The 26,886-nt window shown below is 42.2% G+C and overlaps 1 protein-coding gene across 1 annotated transcript in view; it reads right to left on the bottom strand.

Moving 5' to 3' along the window:
• Positions 1 to 24,131, bottom strand: part of si:ch73-335l21.1 (insulin receptor substrate 1-B) — a 62,982-nt gene extending 38,851 nt beyond the window's left edge. The window contains exons 1-3 of the mRNA XM_051943957.1: positions 23,223 to 24,131; positions 5,104 to 5,405; positions 752 to 3,941 (exon numbers count right to left, since the gene is read on the bottom strand). Of these exons, the coding sequence (XP_051799917.1) occupies positions 752 to 3,941; positions 5,104 to 5,405; positions 23,223 to 23,571 (3,841 nt within the window). The 5' untranslated portion in view covers positions 23,572 to 24,131. The remainder of the gene's footprint in view (positions 1 to 751; positions 3,942 to 5,103; positions 5,406 to 23,222) is intronic.
• Between the last annotated feature and the right edge of the window lie 2,755 nt (positions 24,132 to 26,886).

Here is a 26,886-nt window from a genome sequence, read left to right as displayed (position 1 = left end):
TCCAAAGCTTTCTTCTAGATGATTGTCTTTTGAACAAGTCAACGAAAAGCAGGGTCAGAGTTCAAATTTAGTGAACTTGGAGTAAAACGCTTCAATGGTAAGTCTGAATGGATGTCTTTGCAAAGAGTAGCACTGCAGTGAGATGTCTGTGACAGCACTCCTCTTTAAAAAACAATGGCTCAACCAGAGCAGAATAAGTCTGACGCTTGTCATATATGTGTAACAAACAGGAACAAATCAGCACCCAAACACTGAAGCAAAAAACTGAATTGATCTTGTAGCGCTGAGAATGCTTACACAACATTCAAGAAGCCTCAAGAGGATCAATAGCCATTTCCAGAGTATCGATATCATTGATATTCCAATAGGTTGTCTGGCCTTTAGCACATTACATAATGATGTTGCGTAATAAGTGTGTGTGTACCAAGCCACAGACGAGGAAATCAATGTAAGGATCGTCAGAGCAACCAATTTGGATCTCATACTGTGACAGTCATACAAATCAAGCAAGTGTCTGCAATTTAATCTGGCGCCAGGTAAAGTTTGATTACAAGCACGGATGAAAAGGGTCACTGTGTTCCACTGGATTTCCTTGAAAAACATATTCTTCTCAGCACAGGTAATGTAGGAAGAAAAGGGGAGAAAGAAAACAGTGATAAAGAGATTGCCGACTGTTTATGCGAAGAGACAGCTAAAGATTTGATGCTATATACAAACAAATGTGTTCTCAAAGGAAAAAACTAGGCCTTACCTGTTCCTTCCTTATTTCCATTTTGATGTGTCCGCAACTCCTCTGATTTGTAGAAGTCGATGCTGGCGTACGTGTTTAGGCTGGAGCTGTTGCTGCTGCTGACTGCTGCACCCACTCCCACGACCCCAGAACCTGCACCCAGTACAGAAAAGAGGCGAGACGGCGCCTGACTTCCAGAGGGTCCATCCAGACCCAGATGAGGGCTCTCTTTGTTGGCCAAGTCCAAGTCTATGTAGTTAAGGCCTTGTTCTGTGGATGAGGTCTGAGTGTTTGTGGGAACCAACTGCTGTCCAGGAAGGGGAAATTGGGTGGGAGGATCAGTCACAGCACCATTCCCCCACAGCATGCTATCAAACCCTAGCCGGCGGGCCACAGCTTGGGTGTGTTCTGGAAAGAGGGAGGCAGTCGAAGACGAAGTAGAGGTAGAGGTGGGGAGGGAAGGTGAGGCAAGGAAGGTTTCTGAGCAGTGTCGTCTGCGTCCTTGTGGGTCAGCCCGGATAACTTTAGCCCCCTGGTCTGGATTGGGTCCTGATTTGGCTAGGGGGAAGTCTAGACCCCGTGACAACACTGGAACAGAGGGATCGGTACTGCTGGGAGACGGGACTTTGGGGGAAACACTAGATGTTGATCGAGAGACAGTGTTGCTATTCAAGCTGAAGGCCATCTCAGTGTAGTCACCACAGGATGTAGGGGACTCAGATTCAGTCACGGATGGAACGTTCTCTCTGCTTTTTCTAAGTGAGGCGTCAGCCACTTCAGCCTCCTCTTCATGAGGGCCAGTAGCATCCTCATTAGATGCTTTAGGGGCATGGGCAAGAGTTGGCGGCGTGGGAGGGGTGTGGAAAGAAGGGAAAACTAGTGGGGTAAGAGAGAGGGGTGAAGGGGAGGGTGAAGGGCCCAGGTCCATGTTGACATATTCGGAGGCAGCTGGGGGAGTGATAGGGGCGGAGGGACTACGGGAGAGGGGTATGAAGTTACCTAAGCAAGAGTTTGGTCTGTGCTGAGGATGCTGGTTGCTTGAGCCATGAGGCAATGATAGGCCATGCCTAAGACCTCTACCACGTCCTCCTCCAACCCCAGTCTGGCTGCACTTCTCCCCCTTAAACTCTATGCTTACGTACTCCCCAGGGCTCTTAGGTTCTGGAGGCAGAGGGTTCTCACGGACCCTAGGAAGGGTGTTAGCCTTGGATACATCGACAAAGAGGCTCACTGGTCTGCTTCTGGTATGGCTACCCTGCTTGGATAACCCACCAGATCCCCGTCTCTGCTGGAGCTTACCAGAGCATACATCTTTGGACTGAGTTCCACCAGTCATGTTACTCAGTGTCTGAGTAGTCCGGTCCTCACTCTCCCCGAGGCTCTCGCTGCTGGCTGAGCTGGAAGAATATGAGGAAGAGGAGAGTGACAGGTGGCGTCCAACCACAGAATTACCAGCTGCTGGTTGCTCCTGATGCCCTCCCATAGTTCTACCTCCACCTACTCCCCTGCTACAACTCCCATTGGGTCTTCTGCCTCGTCCAGGCCCATCATCAAAGTGTCCAGCTGAGGGGTTATGTTTGTATGACCGGGGAAGGGAATAGTAAGAATACACCATTTTGGGTGCTTGTTGTTGGGAATTGGTCTCCAAATGGCCGGTATGCTCAGGAGGTGGGGGGCTGCCATTTACAGAACGAGCGCTAATTGGAGACATGTTCATATAGTCACTGCCTGCTCTGCTGTCTGCACTGCCACTGCCCACCCAAGCCCCTCCAGAAAGACCTCCACGCTGGTCAGGGGAGCAGCTGCTATTGGGAGACATTATCATATAGCCATCAGCAGTTGGTGGAGGTCGGATCTGCTGTGGAGGAGACACGCTGTTGTTAGGAGTCATGGCCATGTAATCATCAGCAGGTTTGGAATCTGAGTCAGGGACAGAGACGGCCATTGACTGGGAAAGGGATACTGGAGGCTGAGTGACTCCAGGCAGCATGGACATGTACCCATTGTCCACCCCTAAATCTACGTTACCACCTGCTCCTCCACCGCCCTCAGCTTTGAACTCCACTGCGACATCCAAGTACCCTCCTCCTGCCCCTGCTGACCCAGCACCCATGCCAGATTCCCTGTGTGTAGAAGAGCAAGTGGACGTGAAAGACTCTCGGCTGGTGCTCCTCGACATGATGGCATAATCAGCAGAATCTTCCTCTGTTGGCTCCTCAGCTCTGCGTTGTCGTGGTGCCAGCCTTTCCAAAGCCATAGGAGGTAAAGAAGCCCGCTTACTCAACAGCCTCCGTTCAGCTTCACATTCACGGCTGGAAGAGCGACGGAGCACTCTCCTGGTCTGCGGTTGGGAGCTAGAGGTTGGTGTTCCTGGTGCGGGTAAGGAGCTGGACGTCACGCTTCCTTGATTACTGTTGCCACCACCACTACGCTGGCCCATTAGGATATAGTTGGCTCCATCATCACCAAGGGACTGGCTGCCGGCACTACCAACAGAGCTTCCAGGGAGGCTTGGGGAGGGGAGGAGCGTGTGATCCCCAGGACTAGAACCGTACTCGTCTGATGAGCCATAGTCGCTGGGTGAACCTGAGACAGAGGCTCGGTGAGAGGGCAGCCGACTGTAGGCACCAGACCCAGGACCAGCACCAGCAGAAGATGTTACACCTCCAAACTCAGAGCCATGCCCAGAGCCAGAGGAGAGACTTGGGGCTGGAGAGGGCGCTGGGGTGGAAATGGAGCGCATCAACCCAAGAGGAGTTTTAGTAGTCGTGTTGGGCGCTGAACGGGCGGACTTCGATCTGAGGATTGGGGTGGTGGAACAAGAGCCATTGGTGGAGGGGCTGGAATTCATGCTATGTAGCAGTGTGGTCCCTGCTATCCCATCCTCACCTTTCCCCCCATCACTAGCAGTGCGAGATCTTGGAAAGCTATGCCGGGGGGTGGGAGAAGCATTGGCATTGCTGACTGCTGCTCCACTGTTCGCTCCTGCAGGAGGCTCAGTTCTTGGCCGGCGGGTGAAGCCGACCTGACTGGGAGGAGGGTTTGGGTGGTGGCGGCGTGAGGGAACGCTAATGGGGTTGGAAGCAGTGGCACCTCCTCCAGGGCCAGAGTTTGACTGAGACTTGCTGCGCTGGCGAAACTCCTCACTTAGTGCTTTCATGGCCTCTAGTAAGGTTTCATGCATGTTCTGGGCCACCACTGAATCATCCACCTACAACATAACAACAAATTTTCAAAACACTGAAGTCAAACTTAAACTGTACAGCATTTCAGATTTTTTGAAATGAACTCTATGTGACAAATCACAGCAAATGAGCCTAGAAGTCCATAATATATCCAAGGCAGAGCCACAAGCTGCTCACAATGACGACCATCACATAATAGAATCATTGTACCTTTCTGAGACAAAAGACAAATTTCTTGCTTCTAATCTGTGGACAACACATTGACATAAAACCCTGAAATTGGTGAGCATTTCAACTGAATATTTTTTTGATATTTAAATTTAGGATAGTCGTGTAAAACCTTGTCTTTTTCTTTTACTTAGAACGCTAAATCCGTCTGGAACTATTTGCTGCATTTGCTAAACCAGAGGTCATAATGCAGTTTTAAATAAACCTTGACTTTGCTGGTTATTTCACTTTGTTGATAATTGGCTTTTTGAGTATATGTGACACTGAAGGGTGAAAGAAACTGTCAACATACCGTAATTTCCGGACTATTGAGCGCACCTGAATAGAAGCCGCACCCACTAAATTTAAAAAGAAAAAAGTTTTGTACATATATAAGCCTCACCTGACTATAAGCCGCAGGTGTCCACATTGTAACATCAGATATTTACACAGAAAGATTTTCTTTTTAACTTGTCATTAAATACTTAGTGTTTTTTATTGTATTGTATATCATGGTACATTTCGCTCTGCCTCCATTTCCACACTCGTTTCTGCAACACACACACAGCTGCAGCGCTCCTCCCCATGTCACACTCACACACAAACACATACTCTCTCCCACACACACCGTAACCTGCCTAGGTTAAAGGAGAGCAGGCTTGGACTGCAACAGCTGCATCATATGCATTTCTTCATGTGTTTTCAATGATGAGGTTGTGTGCATGAAGCGCAAAATGACTGATCTGAAGAATTTAGTGCGTGTTTGATTTAATTCGAACAGTGTCAATGCTCCACTGTGACCTGTTTGGTAATTTTATTGATCTGATGTGAGGCTAAACTCAATGATGGTATGAAGCTCACACATAAAAATCTATACATTAGCCGCATCGATGTATAAGCCGCAGGGTCCAAAGCGTGAGAAAAAAGTAGCGGCTTATAGTCCGGAAATTACGGTAAACGGGAGGCAGATTACAGGCTCACCTGCATCCAGAACTCGCCCGGGCCTGTCACGGCAGAGCGTCCCACCTCGACAAAAAAGAAGTTTTCTGAATGGCCACAGCGTCTCACGTTCATGAGCTGCAGCACCACGGCAGCAGCGTCAGAGTTGAGCTTCACAAAGTTGACTGTCTTGTCAGTCAGGCAAAGGCGGTAGATACCAACCAAGTTTTTTGCCTGACCCAGGCCTTTGGGCCACACCTTCACCTGCCACACCTCTTTGAAAGCAGGTCCAGGATTAGGTACTCCATAGTCCCCCGCAGCTCCACTGTCGGTGGGATTCTTACCTTCGAAGACAGAACAGAGATAGAAGAAGATTAAAAGGTTGCTAGGGGGGTTGTGACTAGATAGAAAATAAACAGAGGTATTTAAAATGTTACTGAGGAAATTCTACAAAGAACATTAAAAAGTACAAGTGCTGCAACAATGCATGGACATGATCTTCAGGCATCCGTGACTATCTGGAGGGCAAGCTACCTTTATTTTGTAGCTGTGCTGATACTGAGCTTTTCATTGATTTTTACACCAGATCTGAGTTCAAAAGGAGCGTGCACCAGCTTGTGGGACTGGCTCACTGTACCTGAAGGAACTGTACCTGAGGTCTCATTTGTCAACGATTTCCAGGTATCCTGACACACGCAAAGGCACACATAACACCACTTTGGAAAAATTAAACTGTTGACAATTGAAGCGCAACACAAGAATGATGACTATGAAAGAAAATTTTTAAAAAACAATTGTGGAAAAACCTAGGTCAACCACCTTGGAAAGTGCTTAACAATCGAATCTCCTCCAAAACCAAAGCAAATAATGCTAGCTGATGGGCAGAACCCTGAGGGCACACACTCAAAAAGCTCCTCAAAAGCCATTTTCTGGAGTTGCTCAACTGACAAACTGGCTCTGTAAACTAATAAATTGTAGTGTCTTTAAGCAGCAGTACAGGCAGGTCATTCACCCTTTGTGTTAACTGTGCTGTATTCCGACAATAAGGAATTACTGAGGCAATGAAACACAGGAGAGAAAGGTCTTGGTGGAATTTGATCCTAGACTAGTAAAGGACAAACTAAGGAGGGAAACTAATGTGACTACTTAGAGGAGCAACGAGTAGGATTTAGGGAGAACTATTAGCATACAGAGAATATAACGTTCATAAATGTATTTTTATTTGTGCATAATGACCATAATTGTGCTTTTTACAAATGAATTGTGAGCAGCTAGAGACGATGTTTCGGCTGTATTACAGATTTACCTCGAGGCTCATTATTTCCACTCACAAAAGGCCTCACATCTGTTGAGTATAAAGGATTTCAAGGATTTTGTGAAACATGTTTAGGGTGGGTTCTAATTCTTCTTTAAGTAATCCTCCAAGAAAGTACATTAAACATGGCTTCAATCCTCCCATGTACAACGGTTCTCATTTTCCTGTCATACTGCCAGGATGGATATGTCTAAACATGATCAGTATCTATAACATAGAATCAATCAACTCCATGACCAGACTGAAGAAACAAGATGTCGACAAAATGGCTCACCTGGTTGCTTCATGGAACAGGATGTTCTTTGTGCATTAATGAATGAACTGGAACACCTGTCTCATTAGGACATGTGACATACTGAACTATTGACGGGGAAAAGTGATCTTTTTGACAGCTAACTGAATGAAAAGTGCTACTCTCACAAAGTCTGTGTTGCATTCTACTTTCAGCAGCGATAGTGGCCCAATCATGATTGACCCCGACCGCAGCATTACAAATATATTGTTTCATTTCTGCATGTGTTTGTTCTTCCTTTCCCATGCTCCTGCTGCAGATCTTACAATGACAACCATATGTAGACAAGAAGCCTCAGCATGCAGTGGACGCCATATTAAGAGAGCTTCCGTTATGACAAACATTTCCCCAGATCCTCATCCGAAAACATTTTTAGTTGCGATTGCAAAACAGGGAGAAGTCTTCTGTGCCTCCCTGTGTCTTCTCTCAGTATGCTTCCCCAAAACTGGAGGAACGCTCACAACTTGAAAGAGACCTAGAATAGATGTTTTGTTGAAAGCCAGCGAGGCTGCGGCTTCGTGGCTGTGTGTGTGCAGGCCCTCCCCCTGCATTAGATGACTCATTCAAGGCCACGCATGGCTGTGTGTCATGTATTACTTTTCTCTGTGTGCGAGGACCTCATTGCAAGAAGCCCTGTTTGCTTCCTCGATTTAGATTTACAACAGGAAGCGAAGGTTTGGGACTTTTCAGAGGGGACCAAGGAAAATAAGGGACTGCAGGAGATTGCAATGAGATATCAGAGAGCCATTAAGCAGGGAATAAAGAGCCTTTTAACAGAATCTTAAAGGAGGGAAAATGGAGAGGTTTATTTTAGGATTACTTGGGTTGAAAGCATCTGATTACGGGCTTATTTTAAAATCATTTTTTTTAGCCCACTGCTTGTTGAGATTGACTTGGATAGCAGTGCAGCATGTTCCTCAAAGAGTACCCTTTCCTTTTCAAGAGCCCAATTAATATGTTTTGAGGAGAGCACAAGTGTGTTGTTTGTTATGAGTACAGTGCACCCTTGATCTCAGGGCCACTCTGGCTCGGCACACTCTCAAAATCAGCGAAAACATTTAAAAGGCTTTGCTGGAATCCAACATTGGTGCAGACTGATTTGGCCCTATCAAACATCACAGATTTTTGGTCATGGTTGCCTAAAGCTGGGCTTGATTCTTCACAAACAGCATCAAATAAAAACTTCCCCCGTGCGTCCGCTGGGGAATCCTAATAGCAGCGCGGTGCTCACCGGAGAGGGCTGTTGAGAATCAGTACATCTTTTTTTCATTTCGCATTGGGAGGTTATCGGTCGGTCAGCTTCCGTGCAGCACAACGCCACCCCTATCCAACATAATGAGCCCACAGAAAAACACGCACACAGAATGGCCCTCAGCCGGAGATCAATCTAAGCGCCAACGCCGGATGCACATGAAAGCAAAATACACCTGGAGGTAATGAAGCATCTGCTTAAAGCTTGCTGGCTGAATAAGGGCAATGCGTGCTGGAAAACATCCAGCCAACCTTGATGCAACCTTGGAGGGAGCGTGGTCCATCTCGGGTCCGAGAGTTCACACAAGGCGAACGTGTTTATTTCAGGGTTTTAGCAAATCTGAAAACAACTCACAGTGGCTTATTCACGCAAAAAGTTGTTTGCTTCACTTTCGCCATGACCGCACATGAAACTTGCAGTCCGACATGTGGCTTGAGCATTGCAACCTACATGAGCAACACTGGTGTCCATTCATGGTGATTTACTTGCTATGCTTGAGCTGTCTCCCTCAACATCACAGGCTGCATATAAAGAGGCCGCAATGTAACCTAATTTTCTCAACTGCAATTTTAAATATGAGATGAGTTATTGGTGCTGAAGGGGGAGGTGGTGGTGTCTCCCACAGTTTTCAACTGCCATTATGCTATAAGGGAGACGGTTGTGATTTTATATAGGGAATCATACTTAACCCCAAGACTGCCAGATCCCTGCTGGGATATCGACAGCTCCCCTGTCAGTGACAAGCTGATATTGTTATGATTATCACACACATCCTAAGAAAGTAGGTCTTAGGCAATTGTAATTTCCACTGGCACAATTCGAGGTAAGTTTCTCTGAATCCCAAAACCCGTCAAAAGATTTGAAAGGCATCGCATCTTCAACAAAAATCAAAATCACTTCACTTAACATCTATCCATCCATCCATTATCTATACATCGCTTAATCCCAATTAGGGACGCGGGGGGGGGGGGGGGGGGGGGGGGGGGGGGGGCTGGAGTCTATCCCAGCTGACCTAGGGTGAAGGCAGGGGACACACTGGACAGATCACCAGTCTATCGACAGCCTCTTTTCAACCAAGCTGGTTCCAGTGCTAGTTCGGAGCCAGTGCCTGACTGAGCACCAATTTATTGTGTTTCCACCAACTAAGCACCAGCTCCAGGCTCCAAGAACTGGTGCTTTTCAGGCACCATCTCTTTCCTGGGCCAGAGTTAAGAAATGAGTACGTCATGGGCTGAGAGGGTGGTTAAGGTGACCGTCAATCAATGGTGAAAACACAGAACCACCATTTTTAAACAACCTAGCCAACAGTGGCAGTAGTAGTAGTGTTCAGTGTCAGCATTTTCAAAACCGGTAATGGACGCCAAATCCAAGCAGCAGTGGTCTAAGGGGGAGACTCAGTGCTTCCTGGCACTGTGGTCTTCATATGAAATTCAGTCGAAGTTAGAGGGAGCCTCGCGGGCCAAGTCGGTGTTAGAAAAGATCCAGCAGAATATGGCTGCAGCTGAGTATGAGCGAAGCCTCGACTAACTCCTCAATAAACTTAAAAAGCTCAAAAATGACTACACGAACCAGAAAAAGGAGCTGGGACGCAGCAGTGGTCAGAAATAGAGCCCCCATTTTGGCCTGCTGCATTCTGTGACTCCAACCGGGGCCTTGAATGCCAGTTATGCTGGAGGTGATGCACGACGAGTCCGCCGTGCAGACCACCGATCCTGATCCTGGTAAATTTTATTTCTCAAACACCCTATGAGATTTGAACAAACTAAGCACCAGCACCAAACTAGCACCGAACTAGCACCTGGTTCTTTTGGTTGAAAAGCGGTAACAGGGCTACACATAGAGACAAAAAATCTCACTCACACTCTCAATTTAGAATCACCAATTAACCTCAGCATGTTTTTGGACTGTGGGAGGAAGCTGGAGAAAACCCACACATGCACAGGGAGAACATGCAGAAAAATCCTGGGAAGGAAAAGTGCTAACCACCAAGCCACTGTGCAGCCCACTTCACTTAACATGTCTGATTTTAAATTCGGCAAGAATGAACGGTTTGCACGAACAAGAATCTGTAAAAGATAAAATTATGTAGTCTACAGAAAAGCTGTGAAGCCGTTCGACTGTGACCAACAGTCCCGTCGCAAAAATTTAGGGACTTTTGAGCTGAACTGCTTACCCAACGCAACCAGGACACAAGCATTAAAACAAATTTAAAATGTAAGAAGTGAAATCTTTAGCACGTAGAGTCGTCATTGTTGTTTATAGAGGTATAGGACTTTAGTTTGCAGTGAAAAAGTGTCCCACAGTTAGCAAAGATGTCCCACTTTCTTGGGGCAAGAAGAAAAAGTCCCAAGAAATTGCTTCAGTTCAGAGGGTTAAGTAAAAAAATCTAGGACCAACCTTTCAGTAATATGATTCCATAAAAACTATTTGCAGGAAAGTTAAATGACTCAATTTTATAGCACGACTTCTTCTTGGTTAGCTAATGCAGCTTGTAAATCAGGGAAAACTACTCTGGCGATGAATGGCTGGGTTCTGATTCAAGTTTCTGACCTCACTGCCCTAACACGCTGAGCTGTGCCTTAACACTGCAAAGACACTTCTGAGGGTCAAATCCCATTTTCTACCCTCTATCTCTGCCACTGCGCCCCCAATACCCCCCAACCCCGACTGCCCTGCCAGCTTACCAGTGCAGACAGATAGGAGACAGCTGTGTACTTTTTATCCTTGCACATATTTGAGAGAGAAGCGAGCCACCCAGCAGTGAAAACAGTTGGTCTAATCTCTGGCTGCCATGTGGACCCGTTTCACTCTTTTTCAACTCCTCCACTTCCTAGCTCTTCATCCATCCCTACCATCTGTAATCCCCCTATCTGGGCCCACACTCGGGGACACAATGCTTGCCCAACACCAGCATCTGCCGGAGGCTAATTTCACATATGGTTTGCGTTAGCCAGAAGCGCGCGCGCACACACACACACACACACACACACACACACACACACACACACACACACACACACACACACACACACACACACACACACACACACACACACACACACACACACACACACACACACACACACACACACACACACACACACAAAGTTATTGGCGACGCATTCAAGGTTTGTCCCCTGACAAGATACAAAAAAAATCAGTGAAAATCAGCTGAAGCTCTCTGAAAACCAGCTCACCAAACTTGGAGTCATTTTGGCCACGGCCGGTTAGTCTGGTTCAGTTACTAAACATTCTTGGAAACTCTTTAGAACAAACAGTGTAGCTGTGTTTAGGATCAGTTTTAGTCCAAACTGAGCTCATATTTTAGAAAATGTTGAGTTTTTGTTTTAGATTTTTCGAAGTAGATAAATTGTATTTTGATATAAATAAATCTTAATTGAAATTCCAGGTACACACACTTTCTATTTATTTTATTTAGCATTTATTTAACCAGGTTAATCCTATTGATATCGGAGATTACTTTACAAGGGAGATCTGGCCAAGAGGGCAGCAGCATAGTCACATTATAACGAGTAAATAACAGATAAAATTAACAGTAAAACTTGCTCACCTATAAGATTTGCACACAGAAAAGGTAGACTGTAATGATTTCACCAGAGCCTTAAACTCATTCAGGGTAACAAGGGCTTAAAATTGTAGTTTAGATTGTAATTTATTCCAAGCATTTAGATGCTGAAAACCTAAAGACTTTGAGCATGACAAACTACAGAGTATCCATAGATCAGAGATTGTGACTTCCATGTTTCCTTGCTAAAAGACAAGACAAATAGGAAGGAAGAATACCCAGAATAGTTCTATAAATAAACACATACCAATAACTGAGACATCAGGCACTTAAAGACACTCAGTTAAGTGTCAAACCAACATTTGATCATAAATCTCAGTGCCCCATGGTACACACTATCCAGCATGCTAAGATGATTAGCAGAAGCCTTCATATACAATACATCTCCATAGTCAATAACAGGCAAAAAGGCTGTTTCCACTCATTTCTGTTTCACACAAAAAGAAAAGCAAAACTTGTTTCCATAATAAAATCATACGTTTTTTTTAACAATATACTGAATGTGCTCCTTAGATGACAAATGATCATCAATTCAAAATCCTAGATATTTAAAAGTAGACACCAACTCAAACCAAATTTGTTGATCATTCCTTATTTTTTTTCCAGACAGTGCTGATCAGTTTTTGCAATCGTAAAGAGCATACATTTTGTCTGGTTTCAGAAGAACAAGTTGTTCCTGCACTCTATCAAACGCAGGTTGAAAATACTGATATATTCTGGCCGAGATTATTGATGTAAATAGTGAATAATAATGGGCCCAGCACGGATTAATATAATTGCATAATGGCAGCAGTAGCTAACGGTTATGACATAAGACCAAACAAAGGTATGAAAATTGGATGTCAAGTGGACGGGTTTGGAAAAACTCAGTTGGAATCAAAAGTGTAGCACAAGAAAGTTGCTCCAGCTAGTATCTGGTGCCTCACTGCCCAGCTTCAATTCATAAAACAAGACATTGCAGAAGTGCTCGCGCTTTATATCTTCATATCCTCTAAGCACCACTATTGTGTCATTGTTGAACAGCAACATTTACAGAATAATATCCTCGTCTTGTAAGTCCAGCTTACAGTTTTAATCCTGTAATTAATTCTTTTGTTACTTGAGCCCTTGGGCTACAAGTCTTAAGTATCCAGACACACCTACATGGTTTTATTATCTGTCATATCACATCGCATTACAACCAGGAAGTCCTGAAAAATATCGCAGTTATTTGATTGTATCATGCAGGACTGGATTTATATTTTATACAGGAAGAGGCAGTGACCAAGACCCCAGATGTTTAAGTAAGAAAAAAATGTTATTCCAAAAACAAGCATGAAAGACAGAATAAAGTCGGTGGAGATTAAGGGAAGAAAAAAAAGAAAAACACACAGATTGTTGTCAAATAAAGTTACACAGACTCTCTGAACCAACAGATTATTGTTTATGCCAAAGACACTACAATAGTCATTCTGAGCCAGGAAAAACTGATTTTCTTAAGCATATGGACTTAACAATACTTTATAAGAGTACACATATATGTAGCAATCAACCTGATAATAATACCATTTTATCAGTGATATTTGTGAGAGGTGTGCATGCTGAGAGGAATTCCTTTGATGGGACTTCATTCCCAAAAGCAATGTATAAGAGTTCCTCTTATTTTTGACATGAACTTCAACCCTAAAATTGGCCAACAGAAGATTTGAAATTTTCATAGATTGGCACCTCTAATCTTGTCCTATAGGCTGGTGTTATAACAAAATATCTAAGAGTTGCTTTTGTAACATTTCTTCATAAACTCACTGGATACTAAGTTTGTGTGGTTGTTTCTGTTGGTTAACTATTGTAGATACGTTGGGAACACTGTTTGAAAGAATACCCCCAGACAGACAGCCTGCAGATAATGAGGTGGGTTTTTCCCTCATTTCTGTCCTTGTTTCTAATGCATTCACTGTAAGACTGATAAATACCATCCCATGAACTTCCTGCCCTCCACTATGACAGCGGTAATGGGCTAGTATCAACCAGCAGCGATCGATACGGACTGCTATAAAAGGTTACTATGCATTTAAAGCCCCATGGCTCTATCGTGCTCAACATATTGGCACCCATTGACTAAATGGATTATGTTGCCCCTGGCCTTGCATTGCTGTCAATCAAACCAGAGCACTTAATTGACAGGGCTGCTTCACCGCTTAGCCGACCCCAATGCTCAGCAGCAGAAGTGCTCAGGGCCATTTCTAACTCACAATTTCTTCACTGTAAACCCAACGCAATGAGCAGCTGCATCACAACAAGCCGGAGCTGGCCATGCTGAAGCCTGGCAGGCCGGCTTGTTGTGCTAAATCAAATTACAGGGTGTTAATGTGCACAAACTCTTTATGCAGAGGAATAGCCAGTGGCAGTTAAACGCTCTTCAGCTTGGATTGAGGCTCTAATAGAGCTCTAGTTGAGCTCCACTCCAGCTGTCGATCAGCGGAAAACGCAGACACGGTGGCACTTGAAAAAGTTTCAACAGTAACCACCCATCTCTGACTTCGTTAGCACACAGCCTCTACTGTGATACCAGCGGCTGACCCTCGAGACAATAATTACTGCCTAATTAGGGAGATGAGCAGTGCTTATGCATGGCTTAACATTTAATCGGCCAGCTCAGCGAGCCAATGGTGAGATCCAGATCTCATGGGCCAGAGCAGCCAAACAACACTTCAGGACAGCAACACTTTAGAGCAGAGGTGAACTCGTTTTAGTTCAGCGGCCACATTCAGCCCAATTTGATCTCAGACCAGTAAAATCAGAACATAATAACCTAGAAATAACAACAACTCCAAATGTTTCCCTTTGTTTTAATGCAAAAAAAGTACATTTTGAAAATTTTCACATTTAAGGAACTATCTTTTACAAAACATCCTGAACAAGTTGAACTTGTTCAATTTCAAAAACATTATGACTCAGTTTATCTTTTGCACATGACAACTTACAGATCACATTGTGTCTACAAAGGAACAAAACATTGAGTCTCAGGTAAGTCAGACTAAAAAACAACAACAAAATATTACAAAAACGAGACACAAAGCGACAAAAAACTCAAGCGAGACAAACAAAATTACACAAAACGAGACTAAAAACAATGAGTAAAGTGAAACGCAAAATGACAAAAATAAGACAAAAACACAACTGAGAAAAAGGAAACAAAGAGCGACAAAAACATGAAACAAATGACAAGCCAGACAAAAAGCAAGACAAAAAACAACAAAAACAAGACAAATTTTTACAAAAATGAGGCACAAACGAAATTATTTTAAATTTACAGTTTTACAAATTTAAAATTGTCGGTTAATTATTATTATTAACTATTGAATTTCCCTTCGGGGATTAATAAAGTCATTGTATTGTCTTGTAATGTCTTCTCTGGAATTTTTTGACATGACGATAATCCACAGGCCTAATCAGGAGCAGGTTTGGAGTGGAACTAGTCTGTGGATCAGCATGAATAGCCATATGATTACATTTGGAAACAGATGTTGCTCCTCTGTTTAAAATGTATTTTTTTGTTGGAGCTTTGAACACGGAAAACTAAATTCCACAGAGATTTCGTGTTCTCCACCGATGTCAACAAACCTCTGAAGATCAAAACAAAACCATGTAAATGGATAGACAGCTGTTGGTTAGAAGAAATCAACATTATTTTTATTACTGCATGATTAAATTGAATTATAGCTTATTACCCCGCCAAGGAACGTGGCAGAGTTATGTGACGATTGGCGTTGGTTTGTCCGTCTGTTTGTGTGTCTGTTAGCAACAGTACTCAAAAACAGACCAATGGATTTGGATGGAATTTTCAGGGAGGTCAGAAATAACGCGAGGACCAAGTCATTAGATTTTAGCAGTGATGCAGCTTATAGTCTGGATCCATAGATTTGTTAAAGATTTCTGAATCATTAGAAGATAGTGGCACGACGTCACCAGGGTTCTCGCCAGCACATTTCAGTGTAACGGGCCGTTACGCTGTCAGTTTGAAAGATTATGCTGTGATTAGGGCCGCTACGCTGCCTTTCAAGTTGTGGTATTGTGTTTTGAGCACATTTGCTTGCGTAATATTTCCATATTTATGTGAGAAAACTTCTTTATTGGGGCAGTTGGCGCTGTGAAAGAGAGTTATTTTGACAGATAACGCCATGTGCGTTTGTTTTTATCGACTGGGTGCCTATCTAGGTTAATTTATGTCTCCCAACCTCAGCCGTACTTTCCTGTCGATTGACCAGTTCCCATCTAAAATTAAGAGTCGCTTCCAATTTTAGGGTTACAATTAGCATGTCTCGGTTGTTTCCGTGATGCCATGTATGGTTAATAGTGACCTAAATCACGAGCATTTGGAGCATCTGCGTGACGCTCATTGGCTCACATCTGGGCCGGCCGCTCGCGAGATTTAATGAAGGCTATTGCGCATGCGCATAGTGTCGGGCCGTCCCGACCTGCCGTTACGCTGTAAAAAAATTCTGGTGAGAACCGTGATTCTCACCAGGTGACAACAAGTGAACACTACATCAGCTGCCAGCTAATGATCACATGACTGCGATCCTACTACAAATTGACCGCTGCAGACTTATCGGGACTTATCCGTTGGAAATGATACAAAGAACCATTGATTAAATTGTGGGAGTGTTTCTGAGTCCCATCAATTCCCGCTCACTACATATTTAGGTCACACGATTCAGTTTCCATACATAATGTACACATGCATAACACACCTGTGTTCAGCACAAGGTCATTTTGTTTGTTGGTATATCTATATTAAATGGCCATATTCTACGTTGTTGCGATTGCTACTCATCAATAACTAATAATAAACAAATGCTGCATTTCTAAAAAAGAAAAACAAAGCTGCATTTCTGACAATGCCATATGGGGGATATGAGCAGCCTTGGTGGAGTACTGCGCTCTCTGAGTGCTTTTCTGGTTCATTGTGCTTTGAAAATGTCAGAAAATTGTTTAAAAACTGCCATTGTATTACATATGGTAGAAAAAAAAACAACAAATTCCCCCAATTTAGAATTAGACTCAGCAAAAGTTGCGTATTTAGTTCAGACTAGTGTCCCCTCATTCATTTGAACCTGAGTGCAGAATGCTGAACAACCAAAACAATGCATCATTAACTATGTATTTCAGTCCTAATGTTGGCATTACATATCTGCTATGAGCTACAGTGCTCTATATATCAGTATCTACCATTAAAAAACCCAAAACGATAGAGTGCTAGCAGCAGGGGAAGTCAGTTATCGTGTTACATCAGTAGCTGTGCTGCTGTCAGCCTCTATCTTCTTTTAGCTGTGTATGTTTTGGCATGTTTGTGAATGCGTGGGTGTATTTGTATTTCTCTCTTATTTAATGCTACTGGCTCCAAAGTTTAACTCCATCACATTGTTTTATTGAAGTCAACACAAACTCCTGAGGTGCTGCGGGAACGACTTCCTGGCACACAATGACTGCAGGGCCGCGCTGCCGCCCGTCTCGTCGAGGTTAAACCTTTACACACTCGACTGCCTCCTAATAGATGAGCAAATAGCTGCCCTCAAGCCTGATACTGTACTCGCTGCCTGAAAGGGTCTTACTGGATTCAGCCGAATAAATAACTGAGATCCCGTCCTGCACGGCAGCTGGCTCGTGTTTAATTACCGGCTCGAGGGGAGCCTGTGTGATGCCGGACGGATTCTAGGCCACTTTAGGTGATGTTCCCAGGCCTAAAGCACAGTGTGAAGCTCTATATGACATCATATACCTCTACTACTACTGTACTGATGAAAAAGTAATCCAAACATCAACCCAGGACTGTGGGTCTACCTCCAGCTGAGGTGTACAGCAGAGAATTTAACCCATGCGGCAAAGTTTTAACCTTTCTATTATCTTTAGGGTCAGTTTGAACCCATTCGATGTTTTACGTCACTAAATAAATGACTGACAAATTTTTTCTTCATATCTAATTCTTTTCCTAATTTAATGAGGACAAGTTATTATCTGGAGTCAAATTGACCCCAAGGATAAAAGATGTTAGTAAATTTCAAGGTAATAGGAGGGTTAAATAGGCAATATGAGCAGCGGTGCAGGTATCAAATTGAGGGAGTGGTCTTCTGGAAACTATGCGAGACAGACAGTGCAGCATCTCCTGGCTCTGCGCCGCTCAGCTTCACCCCGTTTGCTGTCGACAGGCTGTGAATTCTTCTGTCTGCCCACTGGGACAAATAGGGGGACAGATACTTGCCTGTACTGGCAGTAGCAGAGTGTGCGGTATGAGGATTTCAATCGACACTCGCACACCGACGACTCGAAACTGTAGGAGTTGCACATACCGTCCAAAAGCTTGGGGCCACTTAGAAATGTCCTTATTTTTGAAAGAATAACTTTGTTTGTTTGTTTTTTCAATGAAGAGAACAGTCTAGACATTATTAATGTGGTAAATGACTATTCTAGCTGCAAACGACTGATTTTTAATGGAATGTCTCCATAGGGGTACAGAGGAACATTTCCAGCAACCATCACTCCTGTGTTCTAATGCTACATTGTGTTAGCTAATGGTGTGAGCAATTTTAATGAATATAGAGCAACTTTAACAAATATAGAGCAACTTTAACTCATTTCAGAGCAAGTTTAATGAATCTAGAGCAAATTTCAACTTATTTTAGGCCAACTTTGATGAATCCAGAGCAACTTTAATTCATTTCAGAGCAACTTTAACAAATCTAGAGCAAATTTCATCTTATTTTAGAGCAACTTTGATGAATCTAGAGCAACTTTTATCTCATTTTAGGACAACTTTAATGAATCTAAAGCAACTTTTAGTCATTTTAGAGTAACTTTAACTCATTTCAGAGCAACTTCAATTCATTTCAGAGCAACTTTTAACGAATCTAGAGCAAATTTCAACTCATTTCAGAGCAACTTTAACAAATATAGAGCAACTTTAACTCATTTCAGAGCAAGTTTAATGAATCTAGAGCAAATTTCAACTTATTTTAGGCCAACTTTGATGAATCCAGAGCAACTTTAATTCATTTCAGAGCAACTTTTAACGAATCTAGAGCAAATTTCAACTCATTTTAGAGCAACTTTGATTAATCTAGAGCAACTTTTATCTCATTTAAGGGCAACTTTAATGAATCTAAAGCAACTTTTAGTCATTTTAGAGTAACTTTAACTAATTTCAGAGCAACTTTAATTCCTTTCAGAGCAACTTTAATGAATCTAGAGCAAATTTCAACTCATTTTAGAGCAATTTTGATGAATCTAGAGCAACTTTTACTCATTTTAGGGCAACTTCAGCTAGTATAGAGCAACTTTAAATAATTTCAATTCACATTTCTGGGGGATTTACTTCAATGAAGATAACATTAAATGAATCAGAAATACGGTCTCGACATTGTTAATGTGGTGAATGACTTCTAGCTGGAGACAGCTGATTTTTAATGGAATATCTCCATAGGGGTACAGAGGAACATTTCCAGCAACCATCACTCCTGTGTTCTAATGCTACATTGTGTTAGCTAATGGTGTTGAAAGGCTGATTGATGATTCGAAAACACCGGTGCAATTAGCACATGAATAAAAGTGTGAGTTTCATGAAAAACACGAAATTATCTTTTGAACTATAATATATGTATGCCAGAGGATCAAGTGAAAGACAGATTTGGCTGATTAATAAGCTCCAATAATTAGTTGCAGGAGAATCCCCTCCTCCTCCTCCGGGTGTTGAGGAGCGTTCCAGCCCACTCCTCCCAAGGATTTAACAAGTGTTCGTGAGACAGTAAAGAGAACAGTTGGAGTGGGGATTCAAGTCTGGGTGATACTAAGAACCTGACCTCCCTTTTTATGCAAACCAAAAACACCCCCAAACTACAAATACACCTGATTGTGTGTAAAGGTCACATGTGCAGAAATCCCTGTTTTATAGGCTGGAGCTCAGCAGGTGAGCGCTCTCGGCCTTCCAAGGGAACGAGACAACGAGCATCATCATGCCGTCGCCGCCATGAGTCGTCTTTGAAATTACAGGTCCAGTGTGCGGCACTGCACTGCGCTGAGGGCTCCTCGTCTCCTTCCTTTGTTGTTCCAAGTGTTGGGTTTCTTGTGTAAATCACCCTCGCTGACAGTGACAAAGGGCTGCGGCTGGCTGCAGTGTAAACTCCAACGCTGGCAGGCATTTTTTTTGTGGTATGCGCTGCAGCCCGTACACGGTTTCTGTTCGGCGAAAAATGAGGCCACACGCACATGGATGCACGATCACGGGCTTGTGCAGCGAGAGTTTTGCAAGAGAGGGGGAGATGCAGATTCACAGTCAGTCGTACGTGTGAAAACGGCCAAACACACACACAGCGCTGATAGGATTCCCGACTATTTCATGTTTTCTGTGAACGCTCCCACTTTTATTCACGTGTTAACATAATTGCACAAGGATCTTCTAAACATCAATTAGCCTTTCAGCACCATTTCAACACAAGCAAAGAATACCAAATGTCCTGCTGCAGGCTACAAGAGAGAACACACAGGTCTCTATATCAGCGGTGTCAAACATGCGGACCGTGGGCCAAAAGCAGCCCGCAGGACGACTTTGTAAAGTGCAAAAATTTCAGAAAAGACACTAAGTGCAGATTTTAAATTAGTAAAGCTACACATTTAAAATAATTTCTAGACCATGACAAGCTGTTTTGATCAGAAAGTAAAATACCAGATTGCTCATTGTTCTTTTGTGTCTCATGTCTGTAATATTTTGTCTTGTTTTCGTTGTTTTTTTTAGTCAGACTTTTGGCGTTTGTCTCATGTTTTTGTTTCTCATTTTTGTCGTTCTGTTTCCTTTTTGTCTCGCTTGTGTTTTTTGTTGTGTTTTTGTTTTCAATTTGTGTTTTGCTTCATTTCATTTTGTCTCACTCGTGCAATTTTGTGTCGTTTTTGTTCACTTTCTTGTCGCTTTGCAAGTTTTTAATGACATTTTTTGCCTCTTTCTCGTTTTGTTTTGCGCCATTTGCCTCATTTTTTGGTCATTTTATTTCTTGATTTTGTCTTTTTCTACCTTATTGTTGTAATATTTTGTGTCTGTCTCATGTTTTTGTCATTTGGTTTCTTTTTTTGTCATTTTTCTCTCGTTTGTGTGATTTTTTTGTCCATTTTTTCACTTTTTTGTGCGATTTGTCTCATTTTTTGTCATTCTGTTTCTCTATTATGCTGTCATTTTCCTGCTCCGGCCCACTTGAGATCAAATTGTGCTGAATGTGGACTAAAATGAGTTTGACACCCCTGCTCTAGACTGTATGTCTGATTTATTTAATGTTATCTTCACTGAAAAAAAACCCCACTTTTCTTTCAAAAAAATCCGGACATTTGTACGTGACCCTAAACTACTGAACGGTAGTGTAACATTTCAAGTTGGGCCTTGTTATCTCTTCTCAGGTGCTTTTTTTCCCTTCACCACTAATCAGCTGCTTTATGTAACACAGCAGCAGGTCATGTGTAAGAAGCACCTTGAACTCGTACCGTCGTTCGCCAGGATTGCGTCACGCGTCCCTTGTGGCCTGTCTGGCCTCTCGCATCGAGAGGTAGGACGGCTGAACAGGTGACCTGGAGTTGCTGTGCTCGACGCGACGACTCCCGACAGCTGTGTTTACACAGGCGGCTGATACACACACCGTTTGAGGAAAAAATCCATGTGGGTGATTTTTGGGGGCAGTTTCAAGCCATTTGCACAGTCAGGCAACAAAATGTACAGCAGGAGAAATGTGACAGACGAAGCCGGGGGGGTCCAACGGCCCGCAAAGTGTAACAATTACAGAGGTGAAAATGAATATTTACTCTGAAAATATTTAAAGGCACTGAACATTGTGCGATATTAAATGAGTCAGCAGCTTCAGTGTGACAGAGTTTGGTTTGGTTGAACCCTATTTTTGATGCACTGCCACAACTTTTAGGCATTTTTATGAAGAAATGTTTTACATTTACAAGGCAGGGAGAAAACTGAACCTTCTTCCTTAATAGTTAACACTTTAGTTTCTGTGACGTGGTGGTCAGGATTACTGCACCAACGTGAAAATGAATGGAAATTTAAAACAATTTGTAGACCTTGACAAGCTGTTTCGATCATAAAGGAAAATGCTAGATTGTTCATTGTTCTTTTGTCATTTTCTGTCTCATTTTTGAAATATTTTGTCTTGCTTTTTGTCATTTTGTTTCTGGTTTTTGTCGTTCTGCGCTTCCTTCTCGTCTCGCTTTTGTTTTTTCTCTTATTTTTGTCATTTTCTGCTTTGCTGTATTCCTTGTTTGTTTCTCATCATTGTCGTTTCGTGTCTTTGTTTGTCGCTTTGTGCCTCGTTTTTGTAATATTTTGCCTTGTTTTTGTTGGTTTTTGTCTGACTTTTGTTGTTTGTGTCATGTTTTTGTAATTTTGCTTCTCGTCTTTGTCATTTTGCGTTTCCTTTGTGTCTCGCTTGTACTTTTTGTCTTATTTTTTGTTGCTCAGGGTCTCATTTTTGTAATATTTTGTCTTTTTTTTGTCTGACTTTTGTCATATTGTTTCTCATTTTTGTCATTGTGTGTGTCCTTTTTGTCTCGCTTATTATTGTGTTTCGTTTCGTTGTTTTTTGTCTTATTTTTGCCAATTTGTGTATGTTTTAATCTCAATTGTGTCATTTGCTTATTTTTTGTCTCATTTTGTCTTTCTTTTGTCTGATTTTTGTCATTTTCATCTTAAAGAAAATGAATAGAGTGGTCAGTTCCAGATACCTGTGACTAAATGTTTTGTGCCTTTGTAGACACACTCCAGACGTTGTGATACACAAATGATAAACTGAGGCATAATATTGTTAAAATTTCACTTATTTTTCTTATGAAATCTCATGGTTGTTGATAATATTCTGTAAAAAGATTGCTCATTAAATGCGATTATTGTCAGAATGTACTTTTTTTGCACTAAAACAAAGGGTTTTTGGAGTTGTGGTCATTTATCTTATGTTGTGACTTTACTGGCCCACTTGAGATCAAATTGTTCTCAATGTGGCCTCTGAACTAAAATGATTGTGACACCCCTGCTCTAAGCTGTCAGCATGTCATTTATCAATCAGGAAACACAGTTTAAAACTCAATGAATGGATCGCAGCGGTCAGGAGCTGCTTTTGGTTGATTTTTCCTGCTCTTTTGATGTAATACTGCAGTGTCAGCGAATGAATTTAAAAAAAAAAAAAACAGGCAAAGCAAACAAGAGGCCAGAGGTGTGTTTGAGAACAGCTGACTTGGGACAGAGAGCACACAGCTGAGGCCCACGGAGACAAACCCGACAAGTCTGGAGGGGGACAAGTGGGAGCAAATATCGAGCCTGACACCAGCGTGATAAGAAGCGGTGCAGAGAATCAGCCCCACCGTGCAGCTCAGAGGCAAACTCCAGTCAAGACGCCATCAGCAAACAGCTCCAAACTGCCTTTAAAGTGTGCAAAAAATGAGCACGACACTGCCTCAAATTCTAAACACTTGAGAAGCAGGTAGGCACCCAGGCTGCAAAAACAAACCGGCCTATGTAAACTCCTCTTAATGGTTTTAAAATAATCCCCGCATGTTCTCCAAAACACCGGAATGGAACATGTCCTGATCTGCAGTGCGCTTCTGCAACACACTGCCACGTTTCTCCTCTCATGCGGTGTGTGCACGCGTGTATGCATGCATGCTTGCGTGTGTGAGTGACTTTTTTTTTTTTGGTGCTTACTTTTGCACTGCAGCTCCACCATGGCCTGGTACCACTCGTCTTGGTCCGTCTCGTTCTCCGCGGCGATGGCGAAACTCTCGGCCCGGGTGTACAGCACGATCATGTGCTTGTTCTTGGAGTCGGCCCGCTTGTTGATGTTGAAGCACGTCTCCAGCGCCACCACTTTCTTCGGGACGGGGGCCTTGCCGCGGAATTTCTTCTCGCTCTCGTAGTACTCCAGCCGGGCCGGACCGCGCTCCGAGGCGGCGCGGAGCACGAAGTAGCGCCGGTGCATGGACTTCTGCTTGCGGAGGTAGCCGCTCCGCCGCACGTCCTCGGAGCTGTGCTGCTCGCTCACCTGGCTCTCCATGACCACTCCCGTGCGTCCCAACAAAAACAAACACTTCTGAATTTCTCTCGTAGTATTTCTGCAAGTTTAGAGTGGAGCTTCAAACATCCCCCGGCTCCGCTCCCCTCCCTGTCTCCCCCATCAACGCAGGCATGTGAGAGGAGACGGAGGTCGGCGCTGCTCCTCACAGCACCGCAGGTCAAAAAAGCTGAACGAGGGTTTGCTGATAACTGCAAGTGTCGCTAGTTTTCTTCTTCTTTAGGGTGTTTTTACGCTCTTCTGCGGACGGACCAGGGCAAGTTTTCCACGCGCACACTGACGAGCGCACGCGGCGCAGCTCCCCCTACTCTCCACTACTACTACTACTATTACCAGAGCGAGTGTTTCCGAGCGATTTAATCCCATTTACGGCACATCTCAGAGCACACAGCCCGTCCTGCTGCATCTGTCCGCCTGTCTGTCTGTCCCCCCACCCCTAGCCCTGCTCGGCTCTGTTCTCGTGGTGTACCGTGGAGTGGAGTGGCTACCGTGGAGCACCACTGTCACTCACCGCTGTACTAGTACGCTGTAACACGGTGCGTTCGCGGACGTCACCCGAGCTGCGAAAACACACCTTTCAACCAACGTTTTTTTTCACCCCTCACATGTCAGGTCTCTCCGGTTAGATTTAAGGATAAATACGGACAGAACGTATAGGAAACTGCAGCAGCAAATTAAACACACACAAAAAAGATAAATCATGAAAATATTAATCTGGTTATTCCGGAAATGGTGGACATTTTACATCCTGCCCATTAAATTTTAAATTATCCACGTACTAAATACCAAAACATACAGTTGTTGTGCAAATGTATTTGTCCTGAGACTAAATCTAAAAAAAAGAAATAAAAATTAGAGAAAATAAAGTTTGGAAATGTTTTTAAAAATACCAAAAAAGTCTGGAGTTTCCCCTAAAATACCATTTTTCTCTTGTCTCATCCCCCTAACGACCAAATTAAATCTTAGCAACAGCCGGAAGAAAAGAGTGAAAATATGTTGCTGTTTTGTGTAATAATAAATAATTTTCAATTATCAAAATGTTCAAAATCCACTATCAACTAAAAAAATGAACATATTTCAATCATGAAATCGTTCTTGTTAGTGCAAAAATATCACACAAACAATAATACAAATTACTACTCTTAACCAAAATGCCAAAACGGCATAAAAACCCATTGATTCTCATCATTTTTGACCCACTTATGGAAGAGTGTAGGGTCCAATCACTCATTAGTGGTTAGTTAGGACACTGAAATATAACTTCTTTACAGTTCTGATCACCTCACATGTCTACAACTAAATCCTCTCTACTTTTTACTTCCTTTTTCTTTTTCTTCTTTACTATTTAGTAAAGCCATCGGAGTTGTATAATTGGACTAGACATTTGTGCATATATACTTTACACCTGCAGTTTATTGTAATCTGTGCAATAAAAAGCATAGAAGGAGTCACTTAGAAATGTCGTTATTTTTGAAAGAAAGGTTTTTTAAAAAATGAAAATAACAATAAACAAGGTAGCTTTACCATTTCATCACTTTAGATATTTTTTTATTTGAAATGATTTTCTGTTTATTTTTCCTTTCCTTTTGCTGCTGATATAAGCATTCAGCACTTTTTTTTTTAGAGCATAGTAGGGTTATCTGAGGTAGTCTCAACCAACTTGCAGAATTTCCCACCGCCCCTGAAGGCAGCAACGCTTCCAGTCTGTCTGTGGAGTAAAAATATTTGGTGCTTCCAAGACTCCATCCTGCCCTATTTACCGTAGAAGAAAATCCCCCCACTGCCTTCTATTGAAATGTGAACACATTGGTCGCAGCAGTTCAGCATAATGAGCATTTATTCCTCAAAAATATTCAAAAATCCTGCAGAAGGTTGCATTAAAACAGCAGAAATCAAGTGTCACTCTTTAATGGTTTGGGAATACTTTGATTTCCATGCAGATTAATGGCTCCTATTTTCTGGAAATATTAAGCTGTTACATTTGGATAGATACATTATTTGTAGACATACTATTTCTGAGCTCGGTGTTTTTATGTGTCTTCACTGTCTGGCTGCTTCACTGAATCAAACCAAAAACCACATTTAACAGATTAATAAAGGGCACGTTGCAGATTCAAACTTTCTCTGAATATAAAATTCCGGTAAATATTTTAAAAGCTGCTATTCCAGTCATTCTGGTGGCTCTCAGGGGCTTCTATCTTTGTGCTGTATGCTTATGCAGTATGTATGTTGTTACGCAATATGCATCCAAAGGTAACCTTGTGCAGGAGGTCAGACAAAACTGAACACCACACGCCCCCTGCTGCTCCAAAAGGTCACTGCAGCCCTCAGGAACGAGCTCGTTTAATGTTTTTCTGCTTCAATTTTGGTTGTGAGGTTATTTACACACATCAACCATCCTGCAGTCCTCATTTACGGCACCAAAAATATCGCTCCCTTGTCTGAAAAAGATCCAAAAATTCAGCAAATTTATAAAAAAAAAATTGCAAAATCTTCATCAATAAAATTCCTTAAAAGTTTCCCTTAAAAGTTTTATTTAAAAAAAATCCCCAAATTTGGCAAGAAATAAAAAAAAAAAAAATTGTGAATATTTTCAAAAAATGAATAAAAATCTTCCAAAAAAATCCTAAAAATATCTAAAGTGACTACATATATATATATATATATATATATATATATATATATATATATATATATATATCAGTAAATTAAAAAATCAACCAAAATCCAGCAAATTTCGCTGGAGTTTGGTTGATTTTTTCCCCCCTGAATGTTCTTAAAGAAATATTCTTTGTAGCATTTTTTTTCCCACCAAAAATATCCAAACATTTCCCAAAACTGTTGAAAATGTGGAAGTTTTCACTGTGAATATTTTTTTCACATTTAAAAAAATGTGAATATTTTCAAAAATGAATAAAAATCTTATAAAAAATCTTAAAAATATCTAAAATTATAACATATATATATATATATCACCAAAACTTTTGATATATTCTTTCAGAAATTTGATGGATTTTGGTTGATTTTTTAATTTACTGATTACATATGTATATATATATATAAATCTTTAAAAAAATCTTAAAAAATATATATATATATATATATATATATATATTTTTAAGATTTTTTTTAAAGATTTTTATTCATTTTTATTCAAAAACGTTGGTTGAAAGGTGTGTTTTCGCAGCTCGGGTGATGTCCGCAAATGCACCATGTTCTAGCCTACTAGTACAGCAGTGAGTGACAGTGTTCTTAAAGAAACATTTTTTTAACATTTCCTTTTTTCCCCACCAAAAA

This window comes from Acanthochromis polyacanthus, chromosome 23 (assembly GCF_021347895.1).
Source record: "Acanthochromis polyacanthus isolate Apoly-LR-REF ecotype Palm Island chromosome 23, KAUST_Apoly_ChrSc, whole genome shotgun sequence".
Lineage (NCBI taxonomy): Eukaryota > Metazoa > Chordata > Actinopteri > Pomacentridae > Acanthochromis > Acanthochromis polyacanthus.
The sequence above is the reverse complement of the archived record's forward strand: the minus strand, read 5'-3'. Positions and strand labels throughout refer to the sequence as shown.